General features: G+C 42.7%; 1 protein-coding gene across 19 annotated transcripts in view; it reads right to left on the bottom strand.

The window, feature by feature from the left end:
• Positions 1–15,755, bottom strand: part of TENM2 (teneurin transmembrane protein 2) — a 1,969,530-nt gene that overhangs the window by 133,001 nt on the left and 1,820,774 nt on the right. For 16 of the 19 annotated variants that reach the window (XM_040444168.1, XM_040444170.1, XM_040444289.1 and 13 more), the window contains 2 exons: positions 14,778–14,978; positions 12,845–13,057 (listed from right to left, as the gene is read on the bottom strand). In XM_040444168.1, the coding sequence (XP_040300102.1) occupies positions 12,845–13,057; positions 14,778–14,978 (414 nt within the window). The remainder of the gene's footprint in view (positions 1–12,844; positions 13,058–14,777; positions 14,979–15,755) is intronic. The other 3 variants (XM_040444172.1, XM_040444187.1, XM_040444206.1) reach the window with 2 other exon arrangements.

Genomic DNA, 15,755 nt, shown 5'->3' with positions numbered 1-15,755 from the left:
TCTATGTTCTCCTACAAATGGACCCTGAGAGCTTGTTTGGAGGTTCCAGTAGTGGGTATGGCTACTCTTATATTCTTGACCCAGGAATCATCCTCTTCTATGGGGGAAAGTCGTTCTCTCTGACCAAGCACACAACTTTGGGAGGGATGCACATGGAGCAGTGAAGAGGAAGGGGACACCCGCCTAGCCAGCCAGATCAGCCGAATCAACCCTGGCAATCAATGGGGTGACAGATGTCTCAGCCGGATCGCCCCCACATCTACGTACATTGTTCTTGCCTCATCCACATAGGGGTGATTGAGTTTACAACTCTTTCTATGGGTTCTTCCCTCCCTTCCCTTCCCATAGGTGATGAAGATACTGAATTCATAGTGCCCTCATCATGCCAACTCCCCTAACAAAGGAAAGGCCTGTCCACCCACCTCCTGCCGGAGGAGAAGGAAAGAGAATTTGGTTTATCCCACTTCTTCCCTTGCCAGTAATTCCACCCTAAAACCTCAAGGTTTTCATACTTAGAGATGTCCAAGAAATAATCCAACTAAATTAGATTATAAGCATTGAAAGGTTTCCATAATAAATAAAAATATAGATATAGCTAAGAGAAGATGAGATTTAATTAATGAGTGTTATTTAACAGAACAAGTTGTGCCATATACGGAGGATTAAAAGATAAAAAAGGATAGGAGGGAAAATCAAATTTTAATGAGTTGCCATCTTCATTTGATTTAACTAAATTTCTTCCGCTGTTGAAAATATTAACACTTATGAGGGAGTCATTTGTGTGTATCCACGCAGTTTGATACCTGGCTGCTTTCTTTTATGTAGTTACATTGTGCTACAAATGAATTTAAACTACCATTGGAAGTTTAAGGTTTCCATCCTTACACTGATCTCCTTGGGAAGCCGTTAGCAGGAAACAGCATTGAAAAAGAAACCAAAACCAACTGGCAGAAACACCAGAAAGGGTGCCCTGCATTAGAAAACAGCAAAGTCTCATGTGGGCAAAAAGACAGCTGAGATCTGAAGTTCCTTGGACTGTTACCAGCCTCTGTGCCAATCACTTCTTTCTTAGCCTTGTAGCCCAGGGCCTCACCCAGGGGAAGTTTATGTTGCACCCAGCACTCATTAGGTGCTCAATAGATGTTTCATGAATGAATGAATGAATGAATGAATGAATGAATGAAGTTGTCATTGCTCAGCTGGAACCAGACGGAGGAGGTGTGGACCTCGGACAAGGCATAGGATGATACACATGTGGCTCTCTTCTTTATGTTTTTAATAGTCATGTTCCTGCAACCAGCAGTCAGATCCTCACTGGGCTGTTTCTCTCTCCCTGCTTTGCTCTTGCTCCCTGGGTTCTCCTTCTTACAGTCATGGAATCCACATGTCCCAGTGAGATTCTCTTGTAGGAGTGGAACAGGAGGTGGGCCCAGACATCTGGGTTAACACAGGACATTTAGCACCCTGACCTCTCTTTTTGGGGCCGTATGGGTGGCTGTGTGCCAGCCCTACTGCTTTTCATAAATGTCCACTCTGCAAAGAAATTCCGGTAAGGGCATGAACATGTAGTGTTGATGATTTTTAAACTAACATTTATGGAGCATCAAGCACTGTGTTAAATGCTTCACTGATGAGTGAAGTGTTCCCCAAAGTAGGACACAGGTATCACTATTCCCAGTTTCCAGATGGGAAAAATGCAGGTACTGAAGATAGAGAACTTGCCAAAGATCACACAACTTGCAGTGGATTGGGGCTAAATTGAGGTCTGTTTGATCTAAAGCTCATGCTTTAGTTGATTCTAAAGCTCATGCATTTAACTCCTTTGCTACATAATCCCTATCACCAGCCCCACCCTGCGAATACATTCTAACTACAATTGTAAAGCACTGACAGTGAGTGTTAATAGTTAGCAAGGAGGGAAGATGTTACATTCTACAAACATAACTTGCGGGAAATATTGGGAGTTTGGAGTGGGTGTTGATGTGTATTATGTTTCAAGCTGTTTAATTCCGGGTAAACTAGTTTCTGTCTAGGCTAGGCTTCTGGATGATATGATAACATTTCCTGCATCAGGCCCCCAGAGAACAGGTCTGTAAGTGAATGCATATAGATCTTTCTTGGTCCCATTAAATGGAAATAAAAAGTTAAATTAGTTCATATTCAGAGTCTGGTGAGAAGCCGATAGCAACATGCTTAAGGGACCCAACTCAACTTGCCTGCATTCCCTGGATTAATAGGAAAAAGCTCATTTCTCTTACCACCTCTAATATCTTCTTCAATCTCTCTCCCTATTCATGGGAATTGCTATCATCAGTGACATTTGGGCTTCCAGGGCTCACATACACCTAATGTAGAGAAACAATCTCACTGCCTATTGCCAGGCTGCTCTCTGCAAAGCAGAAGCCACTGCCTTGAGTTTCGTGTCATTAGAGAGAGCACATTTCAGTGCAGTAACCTGACCGGTGATTGACAGCTTGCTAACTTGTTGGAATGAAATCGGGTACAAACGTTTCCTCTGTGCTTCTGAGGTGGTTATTTTATAATCTCCGGGAGCCCCCACCCCCTGGCATTGTTTCTAGACAACTAGACAGGGCTGTCTGGCAATCCCTTTTGAAGTTCAAGCATAATTTTAAAAATAAAGAAATGCAATTCACACTTATCAGAGCCTATCTCTCTGCTTACAGCTCTAGACAGATGACCCTTCTGAGCCAAGTTCTAACCAACTTCACTGCTAATTTGACCAGGTGCTGCTGCAGCTAAATTTGGAAACTGTGGGACAGGATTCTCAGCAATTTAAATCCCTATGGACAGCAATTTTGTGGGACTTTTTGTCTCTAGAACATCGGTTAACCCCTCCTTTCTCTGGGGTCTGGTGGGATGTGGTTTCTGTAATGTATAGTTTGTGCTTGTGTGGTGTTGGGGGTCACACACAATTAGAGTGAGCTGCCCTAAAGAGCCATGCCAGAAACCGCTGGAAACCTGAAGTCTAAGGGACATGGAAGCAGTTGTGTCTCCATTCCTTTTGCAAAATAATTCATATGAGAATGGGAGATCACAGGGGCTCTTTGACTTGTAGTTGAGCTGGCTGAAAATGGAAGCAACCCTGAACCTAAATGAGAAGGAACAAGGAGGTTTTCTCAATGGGCTGGTTGTGTAGACGATAGGGGTCCTAACTGATCTGAATTGGAATTTAGAGGCTGGGTGTGTTTGAAGAACATGTGAGCCTCCCCCAAGACCCCCAGGTCTATGGAGGGCGTCTGAGGTGAGGGAAGGTGAGGAAGCAAAAAGGATCCTGTGTTGCCTATTCTATAGCCCAGCTGTGGGACAAAACCATGATGGGTGGAAGATGTGCTAGAGGCAAAAAATGAACAGCTGTTTTCTCAAAGGTTTTTGGAACCAGCTAATAAAGATTCCCAGTGTGGAGGAGTGTGGTGTTCTTTCCTTCACTGTGTAAACACAGTGGGGCTTTAGTTGAGTGGGCACAAAGGGTATTGGATGATAAATCCCTGGCAGTAGGGGAAATACCGTGGGGCTCCACTGAAGTGAGTTCTGTAAGCAGCAGATCACCACGAGGGGACCAAGCCTGAAGAATCCAAATGGGCCGAACATGAGCATGTGAGACACCCTTGAAAACTTCTAGGAATGTTTGGGATGAGAGTGGGGAGTGAGCTTTGCAGTTGGGATGAGCCATGAAGTTGGAGAGATGATGTGAATGATTCCTTACTTGTGAGACAGACTTACAGGGCTCAGAGTGATTTGGGTTCTGTCAGTCTTAGAATAGAACCCGTGACAGGCTAGAGTGTGTCCCTGTTCTATTTTAGGAGTGTCTTGTGTGACCTACCCATCTCATTTTGACTGCCATCCCACCTCACTTGGAAAATTATAAAAACCTCTGCTAAATTAATCTCCTTACTTGACCCTTGTTGGCCAGGAGTCATCAAACACATCTTCACTGATCTGGGAACAGAAAGCAAGTTATACCACCACGGACCATAAAATGAGGTCGCTTGTGGAGAATACCATTGTGCAAGTTATAGGAAAAGACTGAGAAGGCTACTTACAGATCTTAATAATAATAATAATAATAATAATAATAATAATAATAAATGCAAAAAACAAAAAACCAAAAAAAACACTGTCTGGGAGCTTTTAATTACTTTGCAGATGTTTTCTCCTATCAGTGAGGACAAAACAGGCCTCCCCCTTATTGATTACAATGAAAATATGCTTTTAAAAACAAACGCTTTATTTAAAACTAGGGATTTTTTTTAATTAGAGGAAAGATTAACTAAATGCATTTTCTCTTGTAATTTAATCCATTCTAATTATCCTGAGAATGTTTATGATGAAATACTTAGCTTTCTCCTAGTTGCTATTTCATGTGGTTTCCTTCTTTATTAACCATGAAGGAAAAAGCTCAGAGGCCGTCAGTGGCATGGTGGCCTTCTGTGGGTCTACTTATAATTATGCATTCAAATGCATGATGAAAAGGATGAAGAGGAAATCAATAAACCCTGACTGTGGAGGTTTTTTGAAATGCTGGTACCCTGTTTTCCAAAGGCAATAAAGACAAGACTTTTGAAAAGAGCTCGTGAAATAGAGTGCTATGAAAGAAGTGTTTGGTATAAGATTGAACCCTATTAGGCAGGCAACTTGGGAGGAAATGCAAAATCTGTTTCTTACATAAACATCTGGGATACTATGTATGGCTCCTGATAACCCAGGAGATGAGCAAGGAATTGCAAAGAATCCCCAGATGTTACTCATGGGTGTTGCTTCAAGGAGTCATGCAATTGTACCACTGGAGGAATGAGGGTAATCGTGCAGTTCACTGGGCTGAGTAGGGGACAATCAGTGCAATTCTTGAGTCTCCAAAAGGCATTTGTAACTCAGCTGAGTTCAGAGTTGAGTCTCCCTGAGTTATTCTTTGAATTCAGAGTCATGAGGAATGGGAAAGGAGTCCAAAAAGGAGAGACCAGGACAAGGTAATCTAAGAGACACTGACCTGGCAGCATCTTCAACGTGAGAAATGCCAGGTTCCTTCTTAAAGGAAGACAGTGTCCTTCCAAACTCCTGTAGAGTATGTCTGTGGTCCCTAGTTTGAGGAATGCTGGCTTAAAAGAATTGAAGTTTTATTCTATTCAATAATAATTCCAATCTAATACTTCAAAGGAAAACACTTTTCTTTTGAACTGTACTTATTATAAAAATGAAACCCAGAATTAAAAGGAAATTCTCATAGACCTCTTGGCTTCTCTGGAATGTGTCCAAAAAAATCTAGATGGAGAAATTTTGGTTGAAAGAAGCAAACCCCAATTTCATAATAAGCCTCCATTAACATGAGGATATTCAGATGTTTGATTCCATGTGTAAGTGGGCTGTTTGGTAAAATAAGCAGGCTCAATTTCCAGGTAAGAGAGCTAGTTTATATTTCCCTGTAAGAACCCGATGCCAGTGAGTTATAGAACAAAACTTTGCTTGGGAAATTGGTAGTGGGTAGGTGTTATTTTTGAAATGCTACTAACTGCTTGATGGGTTGGAGGCAGTATATAGGAAAGGCAGGTTGAAGGTAGCAGAAATGTCTTAATGACAAATTTATTTTGATAGTCTTCTCTTGCTTTTATCTGACATTTGTAATAGATAATGATGATGGTGATGGGCCTGGGGGATGATGATGATGATGATGATGATGATGACGACGACGAAGACGACAACAACAACATTAGCTTACATTTGCTTGGCTCTTGCTTTATGGTAGGAACTGTGCTAGTACTGTGCATATAACTCAGTGAGGTAGGTCATCTTTTCAGTATTCCCATTTACAGACAAAGAAACTGAGGCACACAAAGGTGAGGACACCTGCCACGATTTGATCTCAGATAGACTGACATGCAAGCCTGTATGTTAAGCAGTTCATCATGCTTGTCTTGCCCTGAATCCAAGTGAAATGGACATAGATAGATAAACCTGTACTCAACACCATATTTTTAGAATAAAAAGCCACAAATATAAAGGAATAAAGTGGACTCTGATTATTCAGACTATGTAAGTTTTTCAATGGAGAAAAAATCTCATAGTTAACCATATATAAATTGGACCTGAGATGCTAGGGATGAGACGAGCAGATAGACAAACAAAAAAGTATCATCGACTATCCTCAACCATTCAAAAAAGCGTCATCAGCAGAGCCAACATTACACTGTATCTTGTCCTCTCATGTAAAGTGTGTATTATTGGATCCTACATGGAAACCCTCTCTGTGCCTTGCAGAAGAGAGAAAGGTTTCAATGTGCTAGAGTGGTCCATTCATATAATTTTGCATCAGAGTAATAAAATTCAGGAGATGGACCAGTCCTTAGAGATCATCTCATCCAAGTGTGTTCTAAATTCAGTCAATCACATATTGCTTTCGTGATATTTGCAATATCTGCACTGTTATTTACTTAATATTTTTCTTTAAATTTACTCAGGCCTGATATTGGTACCCAATTTTGCCACATCCCTTAGCAATAATACCAGTATATTCATGAGTTTGATGAGGTAGTTATAGTTTTTCCAAATATGTATTTTTAAACACTCTATGTAACTATTCAACAAAATATATTTGCACACCAATGAAAAGCATTTCATGTCTTTGGACTACACTCTGTAAAGTGATTATATGGTCCAACCCCCTCATTTGCAGCAGGAAGAAGCTGAGGCTGGGAAGATGGGTGACTACTTCAAAAGCACCCAGAATGTCTGTGGCAGAGCCAAGCCTAGAACCCAGATCTCCCCCTTCCTCCATCAACCTATTCTTCATGACAGCACCACAAATAAGACAGAGTGACGAGCAAATGTCCATCACAAATATCTAAAGGGAGCTCAGATCTCTAGGGCCCTCTTTGTGTTCCTTTCCTTTTAATGGAAAGTCTTGAGGGAATAATGTGGGATCTGAGAATCAAAGACTTGGAAGGAACTGTTTCTTAATAGATTGAACAGTTGATTCTTTGTAAAAGCTCAAGTGACAGAGCACTCACTACATAACATGATGGCAGAGCATCTCCCCCTGCTGCTTTTCTTTTCAGCAGCTCTTATTCTTACATGTTTTCTTTTGAGTGTAGAATCTTCCTCATGCTAATTTTCACCTGTGGGTTTCTGTCCTAAGAGTCCCAAACTGTAACAGTCCATATTAAGGTATTTACTTGTTGAGTCAGGCTCTGGCACAGTGGGCCACAGGCTGGTACATCAACAGGACCATCTAAACTATTAAGGGTATGGCACATCAATGCTCCAAGTCACTGTCTCTCCACAGAACTAAAACATCAAGGCTCCTTCCACTCTTTTCTTTGTTGATGGGAGCTCCTTTCATGGGCACATATTACTAAATCACATAGGAAACAGTACAAAAGACCATTTCCACTTGCATAGCCCCACATGATCCTAGGAATCGAGTCCTCATGATTCTGAAATGCAATTGGAGATCAGGACCACACAGACAAAAGAACCAAAATAACCATTCTGTGAATGGTTGAGCCATTAAGTTAGGGTGAGCCTTATTTTCCAACTAATGTTTAAAGCCTTTCATCAACATCCAGGCCAAGAAAAGCTCATCACACTTTCTTGTGATGAGAATCTTATTACTTGTAAGACATTTTTCTCTTTTCATTTTATTTTTTGAGTGCATTGAAAAAGTGTTCCTGTAACTTCTACCTTCAAGTCCTTGTTCTGAGTTTGGGTAAGGAAACCTGGGTAGACTGCCTGATCCAGACCCAAAGAGAACTTCTGGGCATGTGGTGGTTCTTGATCTTCAATGAGGAGGCTCACATTTTGGGCACATTGTGGGGGGAAAAATCAGAAGTAGAACATCTTTTGTACCCCACAAACAGCTTGTCCATAATCTTTAACAGTGAAAGACCATCCCTTCAGGTTTTCACTTCACAGAAGAATGGAGCTCCTAGCATAGGTTCTAATAAGAGCCCCCGGAGGAATAGGTTAATTAACCAATCAGAGAATTAGCTGCTCCCACAGACTTGGTGGTAAGGATGGCTCCACAGTGGCTAATTTCATCTCAACTTGATCTCATTGTGGAGTCATGAAAGCTTGAATGTTCAAGGATAATAGCTACAAAAAAATGTTTTCATGACCGAGAATGAAACTGGAACAAGATGCAGAAGCAGCTGTATTCAGTCTGAAGTTAGTTAATTTTGATAGTCACTTCCTTCCCATCTTGTTCCCTGTAGCTCTCAAGCTCTCTCCCTCTTGGACTGTGACCCTGTCTACTTCTGATGACAATCACTTAATCAGCACATCAGATTGTCGCACGGCTGGTTTTACCTTGGGTAAAGATTCATTTTCCTTATTAACATCACAAGAACCTATTTCCTTCCCCAACCAATTAAAGATGAAAAATAGAAGGGCCCAGTGCAATAGCGAGAAAAGAAAACTGTTCTGACTTGTGGCACACAGCAGGTCACCCAGCCCCATATGGGCCTGGGAATCGAGTCCTCATGATTCTGAAATGCAGGTGGAGGTCAGGACCACACAAACAAAATAAATAGTTGTAACAACCACTACAGGCATTGCTCACTAACCAGACATCAAACAGTTCACCTAGGGTGGGTGCCTGGTGGTGGTGGATTTATTCTGTGGGTGTGTTAGTTTGTATTACTCAGAGCGGATGTCTGGACAGCCCACAGTCAGCAGATGATAACAACAATCCTCAATTAGCATTTAGTTTCTCGGCTTGCATTCTGCGGCAAAATGTTATTTCTCCCTGTACTTCGCTCAATGATTCTGTATGCAAAACACACTAACAATTACCTCATTTCTTTATAACAGACACTTGTTTGAGTTTACTATAGTTCACAGTGATTTTTGACCTATTCTGTAGTCCCTTTATGCCTTGCTGGCATGGTCTTTGGATGGTCTTCTGAGGTTCAATCCCTAGTTCAGAAAGGCATGGCAGGTGATAGAAACAACAACCCATTTTAGGATTATGTTTAAAGAATAAAACTAATCTAACCACACAGTACACTTTCTGATTTATTCATAAGAGTAAACTGTAGCTTATCCAAATAATACTAATATATTCCAAAGATAAACATGAATTGTGGTTCATTTGGATTCAAAGCATATTTCTTATCTATGCAATTCTGTAGGTTTTAGCCATACCTTATATTTAACTTGTTAGAAAAATGTAATATAAGAATGATTGCTTGGTAGAATCCAGTCTACCAGTATGTTCACTTTAACAGTGTTGAAATATTATACCTTACATTTAAATCTTTAGTAATATGTACTAAATTTCCAAATATAAAAAATAATAATTCAGTTGGAAATTCCAGAAATTCACTTGACCAAACATGGATAGATCCTACTTGATTTTCAGAAGTCCATGTTTTTATCCTCACTTCCCCCTTCCACCCCCATCTATATTCTTGCTTTCTCCAGCAAAATAAATGAGATCCACAAATAATGATGCAAGTTGTTCAGGTGACTGTTGGCAATGATTCTAAGAACATCACCTCACCACAACCTTTTGAAAATAGGCTGCAGACAACCCTTGTGCCCCAACACTAATCACCTAGGCTCTGCCTTACCTCAAATTTCCTAATGTGTTGTTTGCAGACTAGGTGCCATTTCATTCTTATTTATTTTCTCTTTTCTTTTTTTTTTTTTTTAATTTTTTTTCAATGTTTTTTATTTATTTTTGGGACACAGAGAGACAGAGCATGAACGGGGGAGGGGCAGAGAGAGAGGGAGACACAGAATCGGAAACAGGCTCCAGGCTCCGAGCTATCAGCCCAGAGCCCGACGCGGGGCTCGAACTCACGGACCGCGAGATCGTGACCTGGCTGAAGTTGGACGCTTAACCGACTGCGCCACCCAGGCGCCCCATATTTATTTTCTCTTTTCAAAATACAGCATTTGAGGCTTTGCTTGGAAAGGACCAAAAAGCCTCTCTTTCTTTTCTTTTCTATACCTGAGGAGAAGGACCAATTCTGGGCTTGTAAATTGTCACATTTACTTAAAATGAATTGACAGGAGTGTCTGATCAAAATAAAAGTCTAAACCTCCACATAGAAGCTTGGAGGCCAGAGGTTGAAAAGGAAAACAAACAAACAAAACAACAACAACAAAAAACCAATTATGTGCATCCAAACATCTCTACATTCTGAATAGCAAATCTCAACAACCAAGGTATGTTTGGCTTTTCTAGAGCAAGTCCCAGTGAACACAACCATGAGGATACAGCACCTATCTAGAAATGAAACTAGGGAGCCCTAGTTCCTCACAAGAAAAGACTTTGGTGACAAATACTTTGTAAACTTACATAGAGTGAACCCAAAAGTCACGAGAGATCACAGTTCTGGACAAGACACTTCCCTGAACCCAAACTCCTTTCATTTACTTCCTTTACCTGACACATGAATTTGCCCGTTTTCTATGTCTCCCAAGAGCTCATGTATGTTTAGCACACACACATGTAAAATTTGAACTAGCCACTTCAAGTAGCAGAGACATCTTCTCCCAATCCATCTCACCCATAAGACTGCTAGAACGAAACATCTCCTGTGTTCTCTTGCTGGCCATATCCCCATTATTTCCTACTGAGACTAGAGGTGCCATCATCCCATTTCAGCTTCAAGGCTCCAGACACACTTAAATTCAACCATTATTGTCTCCCTACTTCCACACTGGACCTCCCTTTGTCTGACAACCTTCAAATCACAGCTGGAGGCCTTTTCCTAAAGTGAATGTTGGCCAGCCTCTCTCTTCTCCTCTCGATCCATCAAGCCTTGTACAACTCTCCAATTCAGGGGTTGGCCAATTGTTCCTATACAGGGCCAGGTAACACATGGCTCTGTGGACCATGCAGTCTCTGTGGCAATCACTCAACACTAAGATGCAATGTGCAAGCTGACAGTCTATCAATGAATGGGTGTGGCTGTCCTCAAAAAAAAAACCCCACTTTGTTTAATGGACACTGAAATTTGAGTTTAATAGTTATGTGTCAGAAAATATCTCTTATTTTTTTCAACACTTAATCAACATGAAGACTATTTTTAGCTTGGAAAAAAGGCAGCAGGTCAGATATGGCCCCTTTGACTGTAAGTTTCCAAACTCTACTCCAATCCATCTGGGATGTGCTATTGTGAGCTATTCCCAGAGTAAGGATAAATTGTAGGTAGGGGAGAGCTAGCAGGCATCATGGTGGGGCAGCAAACCCTCAGCAGATGTGGAAAGGGAGAGCAAAGGGGAGGTGAGGCTGGATGGTGTGAACTGAAAGAAAGTAGGATTTTCTACCTAGAGGTTATTGGTTGGCAAGAGCTTTTTTTTTTTTTTTTTTTTTTTGAGGGGAGCAGCCTAGGACAATGGAGGTATGGGGGGTGGGGGAAGTCTTTAAATCACATGGGGCATGCAAAAGTACATCAGGAAGAACACCCCTGAAGAGAGGAAGCTATTGTTAAGAATTGTAAACTGTCTTGGTAGTGGGCTGTGCACATCCTCCCTTGAGAGTTTTCTGAATTATCCCCCAGACTCTGCAGGGAACAGAAGATGAAAGCAGCTGCAGGGGAGCAGTATCTGGAGCATCACTGAGAGATTGCAGAAACAATTCACTGCCAACAGACTGTCCCGACAGGGTCCCAGTGCTATAGTCATGGCCTGGATTGGCACGCTGCCCCTCAGATGCCCAATTACATGGAAATGGGGTAAATATAATGCAGAATTCACTTTTTCTCTGCTTAACCACTCAAATGAACAGCATGGGAAATTGAGTCTGACCTCATGAGTCAGCCCTGGACAAGTTCTTAACCCTGTCTCTCCCTCCAGGTACCCAATCTGTTGACTGGGGTCCTGGGGCTAGGACAGAGGGGAGGCCCCCAAACTTGATGGCTAGATTCAAAGATAACTCCAAGAAGGCAAGTCAGTAGTTTGCTTGGAAACTTCTCCGAGAATTTCCTTGCAAGTGAGTGTATTAGCCAACTTGAGCATGAACTCAACCCAACAAAAGCAAATCCTAGAGGTAAAATGACACTCAATTTGACAACTTCATAACTCTGACTGTCTGAGGGATATGGAAAACCAAAGAGCGTTGGCTCCCATCTTCTCAAAGGGATAACTGGATACATTCAATCCAGTATTGTCCTACCCTAAACCACAATATTGACCAAAAGCAATCAAAATCCAAACTGAAGAAACTTGGGAACAATTACTTCTCAAAAAAGAAAACAATCTTAAAAAAATTTTCATCAAAAAACTTGTAGAGAGAGGTGGCTGAGTGAGAATGACATGGGACTAGAGGTGGAGACGTTGATCAGTGGTGGTGGTGATGGGGAGGGTCAAGAGCCCAAGGATGACACCTTGCCTTGGGATAGCAAGAGGGTGCTCAAACCTATTCCAGTGGTACCTGGCTACCCAGGAAACCTGGGAGTCCTGCCTGTATCTAACCTTGTCTAAAACAACGGTGCTCAGGTATTGCTGGCAAGCAGGGATCCAGTGATCCATCCAGCTGGGAGGGTATTCAACAAGGAGGGACTTGCAGACCACGGTCATGTAGGGTGCTTGAAACCTCCAGGTCCTGACAATTTCCCATGCATGTGCATTTCTCCCTCCCCGAATCAGTAATTTGAATGGGTTTGCTTCTCTAGTTTTGTTCTTTTCCTCCCAATATGGAATTCTGGAAAAAAGGGAAAGACTTTTCTAGTTGGGGACCTTGTTTTTCCCTTCTCTATCCCCTTGAAGATTTGGAGAGGCAGCAGGAATGTTGTAGAGCACTCATATCCCTGAAGGAACAGCCAGTTGCAATGCACGACCATCACTATAGATCTACGATTTATGAAAATAAAGCAATATGTGCCTGTTTCGGTGCCTGCCGTTTGCCTACCAATGGTGCAGTGTTCACCATTCCAGCCCTCTCGGCATTCACATTTGCCATCTTTACAGGTCCCGTGCTCAATGCAGCGGGGGTGGCACACGCGCTGGTCACAAGCTGCGCCTGTCCAGCCCTCTTCACAGCGGCAGGCTCCCCCGATGCAGACGCCGTGAGTGCCACAGTCTACTGAGCACACTTCTGGAAGAAAAACAATGATTACAGCTCAACACCACAGCTGGCAAAACCCTCCACTGGAGGCCAGACCACACACATGGCCTGGGTCCCTGGAGCAGGCCCCAAGGCCCAGCAGGTGCGTCACCTTGGGAGGCCTCTCCACTGGCTGGGTATTAATTTATTCTTATGTAGTTTCTAGAGCAGTGGTTCTCACAGTGGGGTCCCTGGACCTGCAGCACCACCATCACCTGGGAATTTGTTAGAAATGCAAATTCTTGTGCCTTGTTTGGATCTCCTGAATTGGAAACTCTGGGCATGGGGCTCAGAAATTTGTTTTCACAAATCCTCCAGGTGGTTTTGATGTGCACTAGAGTGTGAGAATGAACCACTGTTTTAGAGCTTGAGGCCATCCCAGGAGAAGGTCACACAGTGGCGATCCAGTTTGGCAAAGCTACCCAGGAGGTGCCATCTGAAAAGATATATGTGCATCCTGACTCCCTAGCCAGCTGGGACTTTTTTTTTTCCCTGTTGAGAGCCTGAGCTGACCACCAGCCAGCTGGGAACCCCACAGCTCCATTCCCTTAATGATTGCACACTCACCCATCACCCAGATTGGCACCTTGTGGCAATGATGACCTCTATGATTGTGCTGCATTTACACAGCCTCTTTCTCAAAGGAGCTCAAAGTCTTTTGTGCTTGGGGAGGAGACAGACAGACAGATAAACACTCGCTGGCGTTCCAGACCTCTCACTCGAGGACAAGCACGTGCCAGACATTCATCCTTACGACAGACTGCTAAGGGAGGCATGGCTCATTGTGCCAGGGGAGGGAAAACCCAATCAGGAGGGTAAGTGACTCACTCAAAGTCACACAGCATGTAGGCAACACGGTTGGGTCTCAGATTGAGGGCTCCCCCTTCCCCATCCTCTGCAGAGCGTGGCCTGGACCACCAGCATCAGTGTGGAATCCAGAGGTGAGTGGGCTTAGAAGACGTCTCAAAATAGCCCATTTTAACGGACTCTTTTTTTTCTTTTGGAATGAAATATTCATTTCTTTCCCATTGTAGGCAAAGCTTCACATATATTCCCTTCCTGATTGCCATGGCAATCTGACAGCTGTCTCACTACCCAGAGGAAGGGGGCGGAATGATGATCGCTTGCTTGGATAGGCACTCGTCACTGTGAATGGAACCATTCTCAGGTAGGTTGGGACTGGCTTGAACTGTTGAACCATTCCCTTTTAGGGTCACTCAGGAGGGAAGACACATACTCTTAATTTTAGGAAAATAAAGTGTATAGTGCAACTTCATTATTTTCCTGTCACTGGAGTATTGCAGAGCTTTATAACATGTTCACACAGCACCCCGAGGGAGCCTCTTTTCTGTTTTATAGGACGTTCCATTCAGTTTGTCTGGGACTGAATTGTTCTGTTTTGTTTTCTGGTACCTTTAGGGAGTGTGCATAAGAAAACCTATAATGCAAATGGAAGCATTCCTCCCGGGCCCCTCATCCATTTGTAGTGATGGAACAAACGAGGCACAAGAACCTGCGGTATTTTTGTGTGTGTGTGTTTGTTTCTCAGGATCACAGACTTCATGACTGAGAAGAGAGTATGATAGGCCCTATGCAATTAACCTAAGTCCCTTTATCCCAGTGAGAAGAGTAGATTCCCATCCATTTGGGCTCATGGAAGACCATAGGGCATGAGTATTGGGAAAAGCGAGGAGGAAACCTCTTGGCTTACCAACAGAGCAGTCGGGACCCATCCAGTTGGGATCACAGCTGCAGAGACCTGTGTCGGGGACGTAAGTGCCATGCCCACTGCACTGGTCTGGGCACTGGACTCTTGCCAGCTCACAGTTTAGACCACCCCAGCCAGGGCTGCAAAGGCATTCTCCATTTACACAGACCCCATGGCTGGAACAGGTGGGATCCAAGCAATCAACTGAAAAAAAAACAAAGAGGACAAGTATTGATCACTCATGGGGGTGGGCCATGAGACACCACCTTGCTGCTGAAGAAGCCAGTGATTCACTAATTCTTATCCTCTTGAGAGCAAATGGAGCAGCCCAGGTAATACTTACGTGGTCTCTTGAAGAACAACCCATAAAGAATTCAAGGATTTTTATGTGCCCAAACACTGAATCTCCAACTTGAAGAGAATGTAAGAGAGAGAGGGGATTTCTCAAGCAGAGCTTTAGTGGGAACCAGATATAGAGGTGTGTCATTCAATGTTGAGAACCTTGTACTTCTAAACATTAGTACTTTAATTATATCATATCAGAGCTTCTGAGCCTGGAACATGAATACTGGTGATATCTCTACATGTATCCCCAAACCCAATTATCCCTCACTATCAGAGAGAAAAAGAAGGCTCATTCTAACTTCACTAATATTTGACTTCAGAAGGTAACAAAGGATTAAAAAGAAAACGAATGAAACTTATAAATGAGTCACTTTCCTAATTAAATTTCACTTAGGCTAAGTTTAAAAGTAGTTTCCATTCGTTGTCACACATCTACAACAGGAGTCAGTAAAAAAAGCAGGATAGAAGGGGTGAAGCTAGGTATGGAAATGATCCCAAAGAGGTAATCTTCCTAAATATAATCATGAGTGGACTGAATGGGGGAGTCTCTAGCTGTGGCACTGACATTCCCTCAGACTGTCAGTCAGAAGAGTTAATGGTCAGATTTTGGTCACTGTCATTCTTGCTAGTTTTATG

This window comes from Herpailurus yagouaroundi, unplaced genomic scaffold (genome assembly GCF_014898765.1).
Source record: "Herpailurus yagouaroundi ecotype Mexico unplaced genomic scaffold, PumYag 29, whole genome shotgun sequence".
NCBI lineage: Eukaryota > Metazoa > Chordata > Mammalia > Carnivora > Felidae > Herpailurus > Herpailurus yagouaroundi.
Note: the sequence above shows the minus strand (reverse complement) of the source record. Positions and strands in the feature narration are given on the sequence as shown.